Raw genomic sequence first — 16,759 nt, forward strand, 5'->3', positions numbered from 1 at the left:
TACTTGAATTCATCACATTTGATGGAGAAAGGAGTTAAGGGATTTGCATGCCTTGGTATTGCTCTGCCCAACCGAGTCTCATTCTCAGGAGACAGCTGGGAACAGGACAACAGGGGATATCTCAGAAGTCCTTCAGAGGGTGGATCTTGTCTCTGTAGAAGTTTTGGAAAGATTAAGCAGCAGCAGCAGGAATTATCAAGTCTTCTGCCTCACATCCCACAGCGAGCCAGCTCTAATGGAATGACAATGGTGCTTGCTGCATCATGTTGGCTGGATGTGGGGGCTTAATTTCATAGAATCGTTTAGGCTGGAAAGGACCTTTAAGATCATTGAGTTCAACCATTAACCTAACACTGCCAAATCCACCACTACCCCATGTCCCTGAGAACCTCATGTCCGTCTGTCCAACCCTCCAGGGATGGTGACTCCAGCACTGCCCTGGGCAGCCTGTTCCAATGCCCCACAGCCCTTTGGGGAAGAAATTGTTCCCAAGATCCAACCTCAACCTCCCCTGGTGCAACTTGAGGCCATTTCCTCTCATCCTATCACTTGCTACTTGGGAGAAGAGACCAAGGCCCCCTTCTCTACAATGTCCTTTCAGGCAGTTCAGAGATCAGAAGGTCTCCCCTCAGCTCCTGTTCTCCAGCTGAACCCCCCAGGTCCCTCAGCCGCTCCCATCACACTTGTGCTCCAGCCCCTCACCAGCTCCGTTCCCTTCTCTCCACTCGCTCCAGCACCTCAAGAGCTTTCTTGGTGTGAGGGGCCCAAAACTGACCCCAGGATTGGAGGTTTGACCTCCCCAGTGCCCAGCACATGGGGATAATCACTGCCCTCAGCTTCAAGACCCCAAGGAGTGACCCAATACATAAACCACACTTTTTTCTCTTCCCCCCCGCACAGTGGTGTGATTTCTCTGCACTGAAATCTCCGGAGCAGGAGGACAGAGGGGTGCTGGACACTTGCTTTCCTTGGGTGGCCAGAGCCAAACGCCAAAGTCAGGGCTGGAAGAAGCAGATGCAAACTGTGCTCTCTGAAAGCATCCGTGCGACACCCCTGTCCCTTGGCAAGGGCACAGACCTGGCAACAGCTCAAACCAGAGGGTTCTGGGACCCCTCAAACTCACCGTTCATTTAAATTCAATATTAGTAATTCTTAGGGGAATCTTTTTTAAAGGTACAGCAATGAAAACTGCTTGCGAGCTCTTTAAACAGCTGAGTTTACAATTAAAAAATTAAGACAATTATTTGCCTTAAGACAAGAAAACCACAAAATTGACGTGATAATCTCCCTCTAGCACAGTTTGCTCTTTGGGCTCTTACATACATGGGACACCTGTACAGCTTCCAGTGAATAATATGGCTCACCACATAAAGGCAAAGCAAATTATTTCTTTGCTTTCCCAGCCTTGTGATCCATTCTCAGAAAACCTGACAGATCAGAATGTCAAAATCAGAAATACATTTTTAAGAAAGAAAACATTTTCAATTTCTTCCCCTGCAAGACATTAATCATCACAAATAGAGAGGTTCTGCTATTGCGTAAGTTAAAAGTAAGTCATTTAGAAAAGGACCCTTATTTACCAGATTGAATGTCCCATATTCTTCCCTGAGAAAGTGGGTCAAAAATCCTTGAAAAGTCGTCTGGTCTCCCCATGTCCAACGGGCTCGATTGAGGTAGGATGAAGCCGGGAGATAGAGATAAGGCAGCAAACCAGCCAAGAAGCATAAACCCAACTTCAGCAAATGGCCTAGGGACAATTCCTGCACCAAAATATGTCATATTGCATAACAATGTTTATTTTAGTTTAATCACGCTGGAACTTCAAGAACAGATAAAGAAAAAACATCAAATATATTTACACAGAGCTGATCTCTCAATTTATAGTAAGTCCCTACAAAATGTTATGTTAAACCTTACGATTTTGTGGATTACTAGGAAACTGCATCAAACTGATCTCCTTTGCATGGCAGGGTGAAATTTAAGTGAAGCAAATAATATTAGCTAGGACTCACGAGTATCATACTCATTGCATCTTTCACATTTAAATCATGGCATGACATGCATAGATGGCTGAAGCACTGCAAGGCTGAGATAACCCACTTTGCAGCGATTAAGAGTTGGCTGGTATTCCATCTGGCAAAAAAGAAATAAATAAAAATTAGGCTGCTCTAGTACAACTATGCACATCATCACCATCATCAGGAGTCAGTTTTGCCATTTACTTTATCGTGATTCCACTGGCTAAATTGGATAGGCCAACTTTTTGGGGTGGGATTTTCAAGAACTGCCTAAGGGGTCAGGAAGACAAGACTTTCAAAGGGACTTGTGTGCCTAACTCCTTTAAGTGCTTTGGAAAATCCCACCCTAGAATATTGCACGCTTGCTTTATCATGAGCCACTGTCAATCAAAGCACTTCTTCAGCAGTTGGGGTTATGGGGAAGGGGCACCATTCGGAGCCATGATCTATGGGAGCAGAAAAAGTAGCTTGGTGACAGTGGTGGCCACACTTCCTTCAGGAGACAGCTTTTTGACTTAAAAATGTGTCTTTTTCCCATCAAATATCCCTCTTATGAGTTGGTTTTCTGCAGCAGACACTACAGGAATACTAGTCAGAAATATTATAGTGGAACTGGATTGTCCTCACTGGAAATCAGAGATTGAAAGAAAAAAAAAACTCTGTTTGAAGAACACAAATACGTTGCAGAAGTGCGTCTTCATTGTGTTAATGGCAATATAATATATTGCAGAAGTGTGTCTTCATTGTGTTAATGGAAATATATTGCAGAAGTGCATCTTCATTGTGTTAATGGCAATATAATATATTGCAGAAGTGCGTCTTCATTGTGTTAACAGAAATATATTGCAGAAGTGCATCTTCATTGTGTTAATGGCAATAGAATATATTGCAGAAGTGTGTCTTCATTGTGTTAATGGAAATATATTGCAGAAGAGCATCTTCATTGTGTTAATGGAAATATATTGCAGAAGTGCATCTTCATTGTGTTAATGGAAATATATAGTCAGAAAGGGGTTTGCTGGAGATGCTGAAGAGATTTTGGATCAAGCTTGTCCGAGCTGCATCTTATCTCTTGCAGCTCATGCTTTTGCTCTCAGCTTAGTTATACCCTGTGCCATTACTTGGAACCACATTGATTTATCAAGTTGAGGGTGGAAAAATACAGGCAGGACAGGCCCAGCAGAAACCTGCCCAACTGTCACCTGCATGGGGGCAAGAGAGAGTTGGGGAGTAGACGAAGGTTTCTCAGGGCCACTTGCAAAGTTATCAGAGCACCTGCATCATTGAGATGTGCAGCTGTTTTCAGGGCAAAGCAGACTTTCTACAACACGTCTACATCCAGACCGATGCATTGACTCCCAGATCACCTACAGAAGACAGGAGCATTGCAGAGAGCCTGAACATCACTCAGGAGCCTCATCCACATGGATGTGTGTCACCTTCACAAGCCAGGCATGCAGCAAGGTGTTTTCACCTTCTTACACAATGAGCAAGTTTAATAAAGAGGTGTAGAAGACGAGACATCTTGAGAATGAGATCTCTTGTAAGAGATGAAAGGGATATATTTGACCAGAACTGGGGCTTGCAGTTTCACCAGAAGACAGCCTTAGAATCAAAGAATCACAGAATAGTTTGGGTTGAAGGGACCTTCCCAGATCCCCCAGTGCCCCCCCTGCCATGAGCAGGGACATCTTCACCAGCTCAGGTTGCTCAGAGCCCCGTCCAGCCTGGCCTGGGATGTCTCCAGGGATGGTTCAGCCACCACCTCTCTGGCCAACCTGGGCCAGGCTCTCACCAGCCTCAGGGACAACAATTTCTTCCTCACGTCCAGCCTGAATCTCCCTCCTTTAGTTTAAAACCATCACTCCTTGTCCTATCACAACAGGCCCTGCTCAAAAGTCTGTCCTCATCTTTCTTATTGGCCCCTTTTAAGTCTGGAAAGGCCACAATAAGGTCTCCCTGGAGCCTCTCTTCTCCAACTGAACTCTCTCAGCCTGTCCCCAGCAGAGCTGTTCCAGCCTCAGATCATTTCTGTGGCTCCTCTGGCCTCTCTCCAGCAGGTCCATGTGTGTCCTGTGCTGAGAGCTCCAAAGCTGGATGCAGTTCTCCTTCCTTTAGTCTTCTCCAGCTGGCATGAGCCAGGTGGTCTTCACCTCAGAGCTGATCTCTTGTAGGATTCACAAGTCCTGGCTGCACCAGAGCTGGAGGCCGCCGAGCCTGGCACATCCCAAGGAGATGCTGAAGAGGACTTCCTTCTAGAGAGAAGCCTCTGCATCCTTCTACTTATCCCAGCTGCACCTTCAACTATCAACAGCAGTCACAAGATGCTCTGCAATGAGCAGACACAGCTTTTGTTCACTACCACCAGGGAATCAATATACAAGAATCCATCTCCAGATGAGCGGATGGCATGAGAAAGTCAGTGCCACCAGCCAGGAGAAGCAGTGCCCAGACTGTACGTGCCGGTGACTTCTCATCAACAGAGATTTAGCTGCTTTCCTGGTTGGTAGGTCATTGAACATGCTCTTATTTCCTACACGCTGAGCAGTTTTTAGCTCTGAGCATTGGTCTCATGGTTGTGTACAGAGTATTTGCTGGGGCAGGTCACAGATTCCTGGTGTGAAAGCCTCTACATCATCATCAGTGGCTCTGGTGTCACACTGATGGGCCATAACTTCAACAGGTTATGACCGACTAGTTTAGACAAACCACCAACTGTCTCTGTCTGCACATCAACATAAAAATGGCCCAATAACTTGGGAAGAAGAATGACTCACAAAAGCAGAGGTCAGCAAAATACGTACCGTCTTTCTGAAAAGCCGGCAGAGAACCCAAGGCACGATACAAGCGATATAAAGCACTATGGTGTGTTGATTGCACAGACTGAGCCCGCAGCAAAAGGCACCAAGTTTAGAGATCTGTAAGAGGAAATATAAAACAAAACAAAAAAAGCACATTAGCAATTAACTCTTTACAATTTGCAAAAACATCCAGAGACTAAAAGAGCTTCAGTGTGGCCCACGGCATGCAGGAGAAAGGCAATTACATTGGTGAGCACCACTCAAATGTAACACAGGTAACAGGCTATTTTTGATTATTTACAGCCAGATTTCACTTGTTTAACAGAAAATGTTATTTAAGAAGCATCCAGTGCAACAGCTATGTCTCCATGCATACAAAGACCATCTGCAGCACCATCATGTCATCACGATGCGACAGGGTCCAAATCCTGACCCCCTGCAGCACAGGAGAGACTGTTGAGCAGTTAAACCCAAATGACGTGAAGTTTTCTGAAGCCATACCCTAAAATAATGCCATTGTGTACAGAGACCTCATTTTATATAACAAGAATGATTTTTTTTCCTCTTCGCCGGGCACAGAGGGCTAAAGTCAGGGCTACACAAACTTCCTAAGCAAGGGAATTAAATGCAATATCCCTCGTTAGTCTAAAAGCTCATTTTCAAGCATCTTTGAAAGAGTTTTCTGATAAAGGTAATGTATGTAGACTATGCAGCCCAGTGCAGGGTATTTCTGGTACTCACTGAGGATTATTCACAGGTTTGTTATTGGTACCGTGGCCATCCCTGGCTGATGCTAAGGAAAACCTCTCGTTATCTCACCCTCCTCTGTCCCAACACCACCAGACCAGTGACGAGTCCTTTTCGTTCACTGGGGCAGGACGAGGCTAAAAGAGCAACTACATATTTCAACTTCTCAATTTGCCTCCTCTTCCTCCATCACTGGCCACTTACTCTAAGTTAGACCCTGAAGTCAAGCCCCGTGGCAGCTCCTCAGTGGGCAAAAAGCCACCTGAGTCCCACAGACATTGTTGGGACAGGAGACGACAACCCATTGTCACCTTCATGGTCAGCTCCAAGGAGGAGAGCACATCCAGAGATCATCAGAGCATAGTCCCCTGCTTATTTCAGTCCTCGGTGAGGATGGCATGTGAGATGCAAACACTTGCCTTGGCATGGTGATGGGATCACCTGGTAATTTTTGACTGTCCAGGATTCCAAGTTCATAGAATCATAGAATGGTTTGGGTTGGAAGTGACCTTCAAAGGCCATCTAGTTCAACCCCAACCCCTTGTCACGGAAACACCTGCCACAACATCAGAAAAACATCTGTGGGCTTCAGAGCAGGACTCAGAACAACCTCTGAGTCTGCAGGACTCAGAACAACCTCAGTAATTTTTCGAGTGTATTGATGAACTCCAAACACAGCCCTGAAGATGTTTGCATGACCATCTGATTTATGAAAAGAGCTGTGAGCCTGCTGTTGGCAGCCTCGTTGCTTCAAGGCATGGGATGCCAGACACCCAAAAACCACCGAAACAAGCTCCTTAACTGCTGCTGAAAATCTCATCTGAAAATCCCATAGGACACTGGGTATGTGGAACATGGGAGCAGGTTGGAAAATGCCCAGCTCCACCTTCATGCAGTTCAGGTTGTAGGGATCTTGGGACAGGACTCATCGGAGAAGCAAAAAAAAGTCCAATGGTGAAACAAGGTCTCTGTAACCACTGATAAAACATATTATTTGAGAACTTATGAAGCTGAGTAAACTACCACTGCAGACTCCTGAAATTCTAGCCTAGCCTGACAAAAATCCTTTTATTCACACAATTTACAGGAGTCACAGCAGGCAAGTCTGTGACAGGAGAAGAGATCAGATGTTCAGGCAAATAGAAGTACAAAGGACAAGACTGCCAAGTAAAAATATCATTTGGCTGCCTAGTCTGTTTATAAAGTAGACAATATAGCATGAAATTTAAAGTCTCTGTATTTAAAAATGCCATTATTTTAGGGGCACGTTTAATTTCAAAAGAAGAATTGATTGCAAATTTGGTTGTTTCTGTTTTTCAGCAGAAATCTGGGTTTCTGACTCCATGTTTTCTGTAAAATTTATCTATTTACCCCAAGGAAAAATATCAGTTCCAAAACCAAAAGCTTGAACACCCACAGCCTAGTTTGAGTCTTTGATGCAAGAAACCGAACTTTGCACTGGAACATTTAAATAGAAATGCTTTTGCTTTTCCTGTTTCCACCCTGCGCGTATGAAACAACCAAACCTCAAACCCATCCAACAGGTCCCAACTCAATCCTCCAGCAAAGCGGACAAGTTTGCCAATGTTTGGCACTTCAGAACATCCAGGCAGGTCAGGGATGGACACCACCCAGCACAGGTGCTGAAACAAGTCCCAAAATTTGGTCTTCTGCATTTAAACAAAACTAAAGCAGCACTAAATGAATAGGAAATTAAACAGAAGTGATAACTAATTTAAAAAAAACCCAACAAACTAATGAACTATTCACTTTGCTTGAGATGTTTTACCTTTGATCTCTCTTTTGCAGTGGATGCCTCCTCAAAATGCGCGGTGAGAGCCATCAGCAGCCCCACAAACAGATTGTTTAAGCTGAAAACCTCCGCCGCGATGGACCACTGCCATGTTAGACGAGAAAATGAAAACACCCCCGCAGCAAGGATTCCTCCAGCATATGAGCCAGAAAGCCTGCAAACACAGATAACATGAAATCTTCTTTTCCAACAAAAAAAGCCTACTTTATTGTCCTTCTTATTTTTTTTTTAAACATACTGTAGCAGCAGAAATGATGACTGCCACCCAGCACCCTGCCAAAACATTATATGGTTAATATCTTCCTAATAATTTCTTGGCGCTGAATTGCAATTAGGAAGAGCAGGCATTAGCCAGCCCGTCTATTTGCCAGCCACCCAACACCAAAGCGTCGGCTTCTTCTTGTGAGCGCCATGAAAGCTTCCAGGATTGAATTTCGGTCCAGAAACCCTCGGCGAGTGATGGCCCAGTGGGTCGCGGTACCCAAGCCAGGGAGTCACGGCTCTAATAGGATGCTCTCCCTCGGAGGAGATGCCAGCAAGGGTGCAGCCTTGAATTCATTGAGGTGCTGAATAAAAAGTGGATTAGAGCTATTCGTGATGGACAGCATTAGCAGAGCTTTCCCAGAGGGGAGGTTGGAGAGTCTCAGGGGTGGGTGAGGGTTGTGGTGCCCATCGTCCCAGCAGGGAGAGGCAAATGAGTGTCAGCTCCGGTGCGAGGAGAGATTTAGCCCAAGAAACCTCTTTTTCTGCAATAGCAGCTCTTCCCACCCAGTTATAGAATCATAGAAAGTCCTGAGTTGGAAGGGACCCACAAGGAACATTGAGTCCAACTCCTGTTGCATCGGGGGAAGCTCTGGCTCTGCCTGTTTGGAAGGTCTCCCCTTTGGGAAGTCACCCTGAAAAGATGCCGTGTAGGGCACCAAAACTTGCTCGATCACACCTTATCCAAAGAGAGAAATAGCTGCGACTATGGTCAAAACTCCTCTCCAGAAATTTACCATCTACCTGTGAAAATAAGCCAGGCTCTAAGACAAATGAGGTATTTTTCTTGTCCCATAGCAGGTACATGCACTTCCAGTTTCTTAGCTTAACGTTTCCAACTTCTAAAGAAACAACTTCGTAAATCCCTTTAAAATTCTAGCAGGTAAATAAGGTAAAAAAAAGATAATAAACTAGCCAACTTCTTCATCAAGCTACTCATGTAATTTGCTCCTAAATATCGGCCATATCCTCTAGCACAGCCAAAGTCCCCAGGTGGATTGTTCTGCCCATCAGGGAACAGAGAGTGGACAACCACATAGGACTTGCTTATTGGATTCCTCATGTAATTCTGAGATAAATAGAGACCAAAGAAACAAAACCTACAGCCCCTAGGAACAGAGATGAGGGAGCTGCTGGCACAGCGCTCTCTGACAAGGGCTCCTCTCTTTGGTTGGACTTTCTTTCTACCTTCCCAAAATGACTTCAAGTACACTGAAAGGCCAGCCTGTTCCTGTAGATGTCAAAGGAGGAATTGTGCAGTCAGAACGGGGCTTTTTAATCCATTAAAAATCGGAAGCAGGGCTCATGGGGAGGAAAGGAGTGGGATGAGCACTGGAATCAGAGCCTGGCCCAGGCTGCCCAGAGCGGGTGTGGAGTCTCCTTCTCTGACTCATTCAAACCCGCCTGGACACAACCCTGTGTGATCTGCTCTGTGACCCTGCATGAGCAGGTGGGTTGGACTGGGTGATCTCCAGAGGTCCCTTCAACCCAACCATTCTGTAGTTCTTTGAGGGCTTGGGAAGATCAGGTCTCTACTCCTGCTCCTACCACTGACATCGTGGGTGGACTGGGGCAAGCCAGTTCTCTGCTGCTGCCCCAGGTATCTGCAAAACAGGATTAATGATTTTTATCTCCTCTGTAAAGCATTTTGAGATCTGCAGCAGGTAGCTGGAGGACAAGAAGTAAGGCAGTTTAGTTAACATTAGGGAAAAAGAAACTGACTCTCAGATGTCCGAGGCCAAAGCGAGACAAGCTCAGGGTAACAGAGCTTCAGCATCGAGATCGTAGGAAGGAGTCTTGAAAAATCAACAAAAGGGGGGAAAAAACTTCTGAAAATTCCCAACTGATAGAAGGCTGGACTGTTTCAGGCTAAACCTGTGTCTGTAAAGCGCTCTATAAGCTTTTGAAGAAAGGTGGAACTGCAGGAAATCAGGCAAAGTACCAGTATCTCCTTCCCCATGAGGGTGTTGAGGCACTGGGACAGCACAAACTTTTAAAGAAACAACTTTGTGAATCCCTTCAAAAGTCTAGCAGGTAAATAAGGTAAAACAAGTTAAAACAACCTGCCAAAACCTTCATATGAAAAGCAGCATTTTAGGCAAATGTCCCAATCATTTACCAATTTTCCTTGTCTTTCCCAGAAAAGACTCAAGTGTATCATTACAGTTCAAATGAGATGAAAGAAATGCCGTCTTCTTGATAAACACTCTCAAACCTGCAATTCAGGTTTTATGAAATAAGGCTTAAGCAAAAGCTACTCAACCCAAAGCTTAAAGACTTACGCCAGCTGTGTGGGGTACGGGACACCTCCGCAAACCATCCAGCACAAGGTCAAGATCCAGCGCTGAGCATGGTCCACATGTTGGTTTGTCACAGAGCCAGAGTCATCTTTAGTTTCCCATGAAACTCATGAGAAAGCCAGGCTGCTACACTGACTTTGTGAAAGCAGGTTGCACGCATGGAGCACTAAGCTCCTACAAGTGGTTGGATGGAGCTCTAAGCAACCTGAGCTGGTGAAGATGTCCCTGCTCATGGTAGGGGTTGGACTGGATGAGCTTGGAAGGTCCCTTCAACCCAAACTGTTCTGCGATTTTAAATATCCTAGATGCTAAAAAGAAGTCTCACATTCTTGAAGAACATCAAGACAATCACCTTGGGTAATACAAGCTGGAGACTGCAAGTTTTTCCAGATTCTGTTACCAGCAATGGAAAAATGGTGGATTTATGAGCTTGCTGATTCAGAAGGGAACACTCTGGGAAGTGCAAGGAATGAGGCCAGGTATCTCCAGATGAGGATGAAGACCACCCAGCAGAATAAAAAACACGTCCAGCAAGTCTACTCAATGCAACAGTTCATGGTGCAAAGTAGCATCAACCAGCAGGACATGCAGAAATGAATCCCATGCAACTATGTCAGCGTGATGCTGGGATCAAATTAAATCAACCCTGCCTCATGCCTGGGCTAAAACAGTTATTCTGCTCATTTTGAAGGATGTCCATGCACCACTGCACACTGCCATCTGGCAGCCTCTTGGACTTCTCCAGCATGGTGTGACACTGTGTTGAGTCTCTCTTGCCTTAGAACCAAGATGGCCCCCAAGCCCACATACTGTCCAAGGAGGTGACAAAGCAGCTCAGGCACAGACACCACAGGTCAGCCAGCTACAGCACTTTGGACCAAAGAATAATTTCAAGGTGGGAAAGACACTGGTGGGTGTTTAGTCAGGTAGGGCAGAAAGAGATTGAAGAATGGAACAGGCACAAAAATTTGACTAAAATAGACTGAATAAAATAAAACTGAAAGAGTAAAGGGATGGGACAGAGCTCTGGACTCAAGGTCAAGAAGCTTGAAGACAAGAAAGAGGATGAAGATTTCCAAAGGAGGACAGTGCAATCTACAGCTGAAGATGCTGTTGGTGACAATACATTGCAGGTGGAAGCAGGACATTAGGAAGTCAGAAGATAACGGCTGCTTTTACTACAGGCACAGACAGCATTTTTGTGGTTAAGATAGAGTATGTTGTAGAAGGTTAATGCAAGGGCTAAAGGAGACTTCCCATAACCGCAGCAAAAGCTCAACGACTCAAGTATCAATATCAAGATGGAGAGGGAACAAAGCCAAGAAGCCATTTTTTTGTGTGGAAGGTAAGAAGGGGTTTTCTCAGGGTACACAGACACATGTCTCCCCAAAATCAAACACCAGGTCTGCAAATGATTCCTGCAGTGAAGTCTTGCTGGACAAGAAGCAAGTACACAGCTTCCAGTCCCTGCCACCCAGGATGGAGATGTACACTCTTCCATCTACATTGGTTGGAGGCTTGCAGGTGCACTATGGTCAGGAGAAGGAAACAGCTGGGGTTTTTTTCTGAAAACATCTTTTAGTTTCTTAACATGGTCTCTCCTTTTGACAACACATCAGGGCTCCAGAGCAGAGAGCGGCAGAGATTTACCCTCACTTGACTTAGACTCACGCTTCTGTCTTCAAACACATTTTTCAAATACAGTTGAGGTGCTACAAAAAACATGGCAATGACCCATGACAGCTGAATCCTTTACTGGCCTCACGTAAAAGCAACACCTAGGAGGGCTTTCTCCCGTTGCTTCCAAATCCAGCACGTTTCCCCCAGTCTTTGGAACCAGTATGAAAAAGAACAGATGACTGGAACAAGAGGATCAATGGGTTGCCAACAATGAAGCTACAGCAATGGTAATAACCATCCAGTGTCCATCTGTGAAAATGGTGCAGGTATCAAGCTACCTTGCAGTGACTCCCTCAAGAAGAGAAGCTTTACGAAGAGCAAAAGGTGCACAAAACCCCGCTATAATGTTCTGTACCATGGAGGGGTGATCCTGGGCTTGGGCTATGTAGGGACCATCTCTTGGAGAAGAAGGCTGGGTCACCTAGAAGGAAGCATTCATAGTAGGAACACCCCGTCCTCAGAGCAGCCTTGGCACACAGAAATCAGCTCATGAAAGAAGATTTCCAGTCAATGCAACAGTGGGAAAGTCTTCATAGATTTTCCCAGTAGTATCACAGCTCTACCACCATCCAGCCCACTTCAAGAAGGACTGAAGAAGAGATTCTAATAAAAGCTACTTTCTAGCTTACATGGAGGAACAGTTTGTATTTTTGATTTTGCAAAATAACCCATTTGGGGCAAGACCTGCCCAAAGCACATGGAGCACTTTATAAAAACCAAACAAGTGGGAAGAAGGCCCCTTCCTATCGCTCAACCAACTGCAACCTTCTGAACACGGGCAGAAATTCCCGTCATCGGAAAATGCACTTGGAAGGGACGGAAACAGTCAGCAAAGGAGAGGTCACACAGTCCTTTGTGAGAAATATTTTCCCATGGCATCCCTAAACATAAAAGACTTAAAAATAAATAGTTATTACTTTGTTATCCTTTTCAGGCATCCGAGTGAAAGAATGTGTGGTCGGCCCTCAGCTCCAGAGATGCAGGCAATAGAAACTTGCTTTAATAAGGAATATTTTAGCTGTAGGTTTTTACCAAGAGTTTGCAGGAACAATGAGGAAAACTGGACTTAGGTATTTTAGTCTGTTTTTGCAATTATAGTTTTTAGCTTCCCATTTGCTGACAATCACTAAAATGTCAGCTTGCTATTTAAAATTTAGCCTCTCCTCTAATTTTGGCAAAACTGTTGGCCAAGAGCACAGGTTACATCTACACGCATTTAACAAAGGACTGGATTGGCATTTTACTTTTTATTTAGAAAATAATGGCAGGCATTTTATATTTAATAATCCGCAAAAACTTTGAAATGACTGTTTTAAAGCTATATGTGGAGGGGAATTGGAATTTATTAAATTGTTTCAATCTTCAGCGCACTGGATTCATAAAGAAGAAAAGTAAGATAATCAGAGCGTTTTATATTTGAAGCTGATGTATTAAACACTGGAAATACCTATCTGCACCTACTGAAATAAGCTGATTATTTTTGCCTCCTGTTCCCTCCAAAACTTTATAGGTAACAGATCTCAGCCTCACATCTTCTTCTTATTTTTTTGGCTCAGTGGAATAAGATAAAACTCTCACACTTTTTAAACTCTCCACTAATAAACTGGTTGTTATTATTATTATTATTATTGTTATTATTATTATTTTAATGCCAGTCTCTCCCTGCACCTGCAGATGATGACCCTGATGTCAGCAGCACATCACCAGCATCTTCTGGCTCTGCACTTCTGCGACTTTGCAGTAGCAAAGATACATCCCTTCAATGTATTTTTATTTTGCAGTATAACAGACCAGTACATGAAATATTAAACATCTCACATTTAAATTAAGAGGTTGCACTTGTTTAAGTTCTAAAAAACCACACTTTATTTTGATGTAGGCTTAAAAAGAAGGAAGACTGAACAACCAGGCTTTCCACAGATATATTCTAAGCATGCAGGTGGAGTGGTGCAGAAATAGAAGAACTATTTAAAAAGAAAACAAAAATAAAAATCCAAACATGAGTTTAGGACCTAAGTAACAATAATTATCCCCAAACCCCCCAGTCCCTGTGGGTTTGCCTGCCTCTTACTCACAAACACTCCATGGACAAAAGGCGGTTTCTCTTGCTCTCAGCGCTGAAGAGCCGGCGCAGGTACTACAGGGAATAGCAAACCAGATTTTATTCTTCCTCAAGGACCTGGAGCTGAATAAGCCACTTAAGCCCTGCCTAAAGCTTCTGCTCCCGGTGCTGGAGGAGGAGGTAGGAAAGCACGGCTTGGCTTCCCCATCCAGGCTGAGTGTCTTCATGGCCGCAAGGAGAGGATAGAAATTATGCAAACAGGCAGGACCACCATAAAAAGATCTCTCCAAAAAACAAAGAGGGCACTTTGGTTATAAGTGACTGCCATTATTTGCATCAAATGGGGCTTCAGAATCAGGCAACTTCGTGTTCCCGTGATGTCTTGGGGTTGGGGTGAGCAGGCAGCATCTTCGCCACCCACCACGTGCACGGACTGCCACTTCTTCTCGATAAGATCCTCACACCCAGCTAGGGGCTGCCACTACTTATTTACCCTTTTAAAAAATTCTTGTATTGAAACACCGTAAGCTGAAGAGGGGATGCTCCAGCCTGGGTAAGGAGTATTGAGCTAGTGAGGATTTTTGGTTAAGGGGAGCTGGTCACAGAATGTCAGGGGTTGGAAGGGCCCTGAAAAGCTCATCCAGTGAAATCCCCCCATGGAGCAGGAACACCCAGATGAGGTTACACAGGAAGGTGTCCAGGCGGGTTGGAATGTCTGCACAGAAGGAGACTCCACAACCCCCTGGGCAGCCTGGGCCAGGCTCTGCCACCCTCACCAGGAACAAGTTTCCTCTCATATTTAAGTGGAACCTCTTGTGTTCCAGTTTGAACCCATTACCCCTTGTCCTACCATTGGTTGTCACCGAGAAGAGCCTGGCTCCATCCTCCTGACACTCACCCATCCATATTGATCACCATTAACAACGTCACCCCTCAGTCTCCTCCAGCTCCAGAGCCCCAGCTCCCTCAGCCTTTCCTCACACGGGAGATGCTCCACTCCCTTCAGCATCTTGGTGGCTGCGCTGGACTCTCTCCAGCAGTTCCCTGTCCTGCTGGAACTGAGGGTCCACAACTGGACACAATATTCCAGGTGGTCTTTGCACCCCCTTGCAAATGTCCTTCTGGACTAGACATGTTCAGTAAGAACACCACCTCTCTAGGATAATACTGAGTCTCTGCCTGTCCCCTTGGTAAATACGGGCCCGTGAATATCACCAGCAAGTGCAAGAGGCACCTTGCATGTCACCCCTTGTGTCTTGGAGCCACAAGGCCCACCTTGGAACCACCTTGGGTCCTCCAGCTGGGAGGATCAAGCCACCTCTGCAGTGAGGTGCCCCAGGATTGCAGCAGGAATCTTGGTGGGTCTGGACATTAGCCATGGGATGAGTCCATGTGCAAGGATTGCGGAACAGGGAGCGTTTCCTTGAAGTGTTCAAGACCAGGTTGGACAGGGCTCTGAGCAACCTGACCTGGGTGAAGATGTCCCTGTCCATGGCAGGCGGTTGGACTAGATGATCCTTAAGGTCCCTTCCAATCCAAATAATTCCTATCATCATTCTCCCATCATCATCATCATTCTCCCATCCCTGGAGACATCCCAGGCCAGGCTGGACGGGGCTCTGAGCAACCTGAGCTGGTGAAGATGTCCCTGCTCATGGCAGGGGTGGCACTGGATGATCCATAAGATCCCTTCCAACCCAAACCATTCCACGATTGTTCGACTTCCAGACCCCAAACCTCACACACTCCCAGACGTCCAGCAGATCCCACCTGCAGCAACCATTTCCCAAGAAAGTTTGGTAATTAAATTCAACACCTCCATGCCAAACTATTCCAGAGCAGCTCGGTGAGCAGCTCAACTCATGACACATCGATAAAATCCACCTACAGCTGCACTGCTTTAATAAATATCGCCCCCTCCTCACACTTCTCTAATAGTGAGTTGTAAAAATGGTGCTTCCAGCCACTAAAAGTGAGAACTTCTCTCCCAGTGCCTTTGTAAGCGGAAAGGGTATATTAGTTAGACCCATTCTTTGATTCACAATCCTTAGAAAATAGGTACGACTTTATCCCGGGCGCCCATAATAACCGGTGTCTACTTCCAGCAGCCAAAAAAAAAACCCCCAACCCTCCATAGGAACCAACATTAGCTATTTAAATAAGGGTTTGTGGGTTTTTTTGTAATTGCAGAAACTTTTCCTAATCTGACATTTGTTAAAACCCCTTATTAGAAATTATGCAGAAAAGAGGAAAAAAAAAAAAAAAGAAAAAGGAGGAAAAAATATGAAATAAAATTAAAAAATGAGCTGGCTTCACAATTACCGAGTCAGACCATGCAGCCCTTCGCTATTGTAGGGAATGGCATAAAACCCCTCGGCGGCCTATCAGCTCCCTGGCAGGCAGGGGACTGCGCTATTCAAAGCGAGAGATACAAGCTGCAGGGCAAAAACCTGGCAGGTCCCATCTGACCCCCCAATCCCCGGCTGGTGACAGCTCCAAGCTCCATGGCAAATTAGCCCTTCTCACATTACAATTGCAGGAGACAGATTCCATTAGCGGTATCTGAAATTGAGTGGAGAGCTGCTCCGTTATCAGACTTGACTCATAAGCGCCGCTATTAATCAGAGCTATGATAGCATTTATATATTTCAAGCTATCTTGCCGCCGCTGTGATATTCCGCTACAAAGGGTTGATGGGACTTAGGGAAGGGAACAATGGAGCTTTCTGGGAAAAGCAGAGTAAATCAAGAAAGTCTGTGACTTCCGCACATTCTGAAGGGATTGCGGTTTACATAAATTTTCTCCCAATTGGAGATTGAGCTCTTCCTCATCTTACACATGGGATTTAGTTGTCACTCAATGGTAACAGCTGTGAAAAGGTGAAGCGGCCCACCGCTCAGAATATTGCCTCCGCTTTTAAAGCAATTAACCCATGAACAGGAGGATACCTGGTGATATCAAAGGGATTAAGCCAGGCAGTGCATTATTAACATTTCCTTGAACTAATTCTAACTCTGACTAGCTGTCAGAAAAGGCTCTTCAGTCTTTAAAAAAAGGAAAAAAGTGAGGGTTTTTGC

The 16,759-nt window shown here is 45.1% G+C and overlaps 1 protein-coding gene across 1 annotated transcript in view; it reads right to left on the minus strand.

The window, feature by feature from the left end:
• The window catches only part of TMEM260 (transmembrane protein 260), a gene marked incomplete at both ends in the record, with an annotated part of 37,896 nt that overhangs the window by 10,859 nt on the left and 10,278 nt on the right, over positions 1 to 16,759 (minus strand). The window contains 3 exons of the mRNA XM_080345877.1: positions 1,581 to 1,760; positions 4,823 to 4,936; positions 7,356 to 7,533. Of these exons, the coding sequence (XP_080202003.1) occupies positions 1,581 to 1,760; positions 4,823 to 4,936; positions 7,356 to 7,533 (472 nt within the window). The remainder of the gene's footprint in view (positions 1 to 1,580; positions 1,761 to 4,822; positions 4,937 to 7,355; positions 7,534 to 16,759) is intronic.

The sequence above is a fragment of the Nesoenas mayeri genome (genome assembly GCF_963082525.1).
Source record: "Nesoenas mayeri genome assembly, chromosome: 5".
In the NCBI taxonomy this organism is placed as follows: Eukaryota; Metazoa; Chordata; class Aves; order Columbiformes; family Columbidae; genus Nesoenas; species Nesoenas mayeri.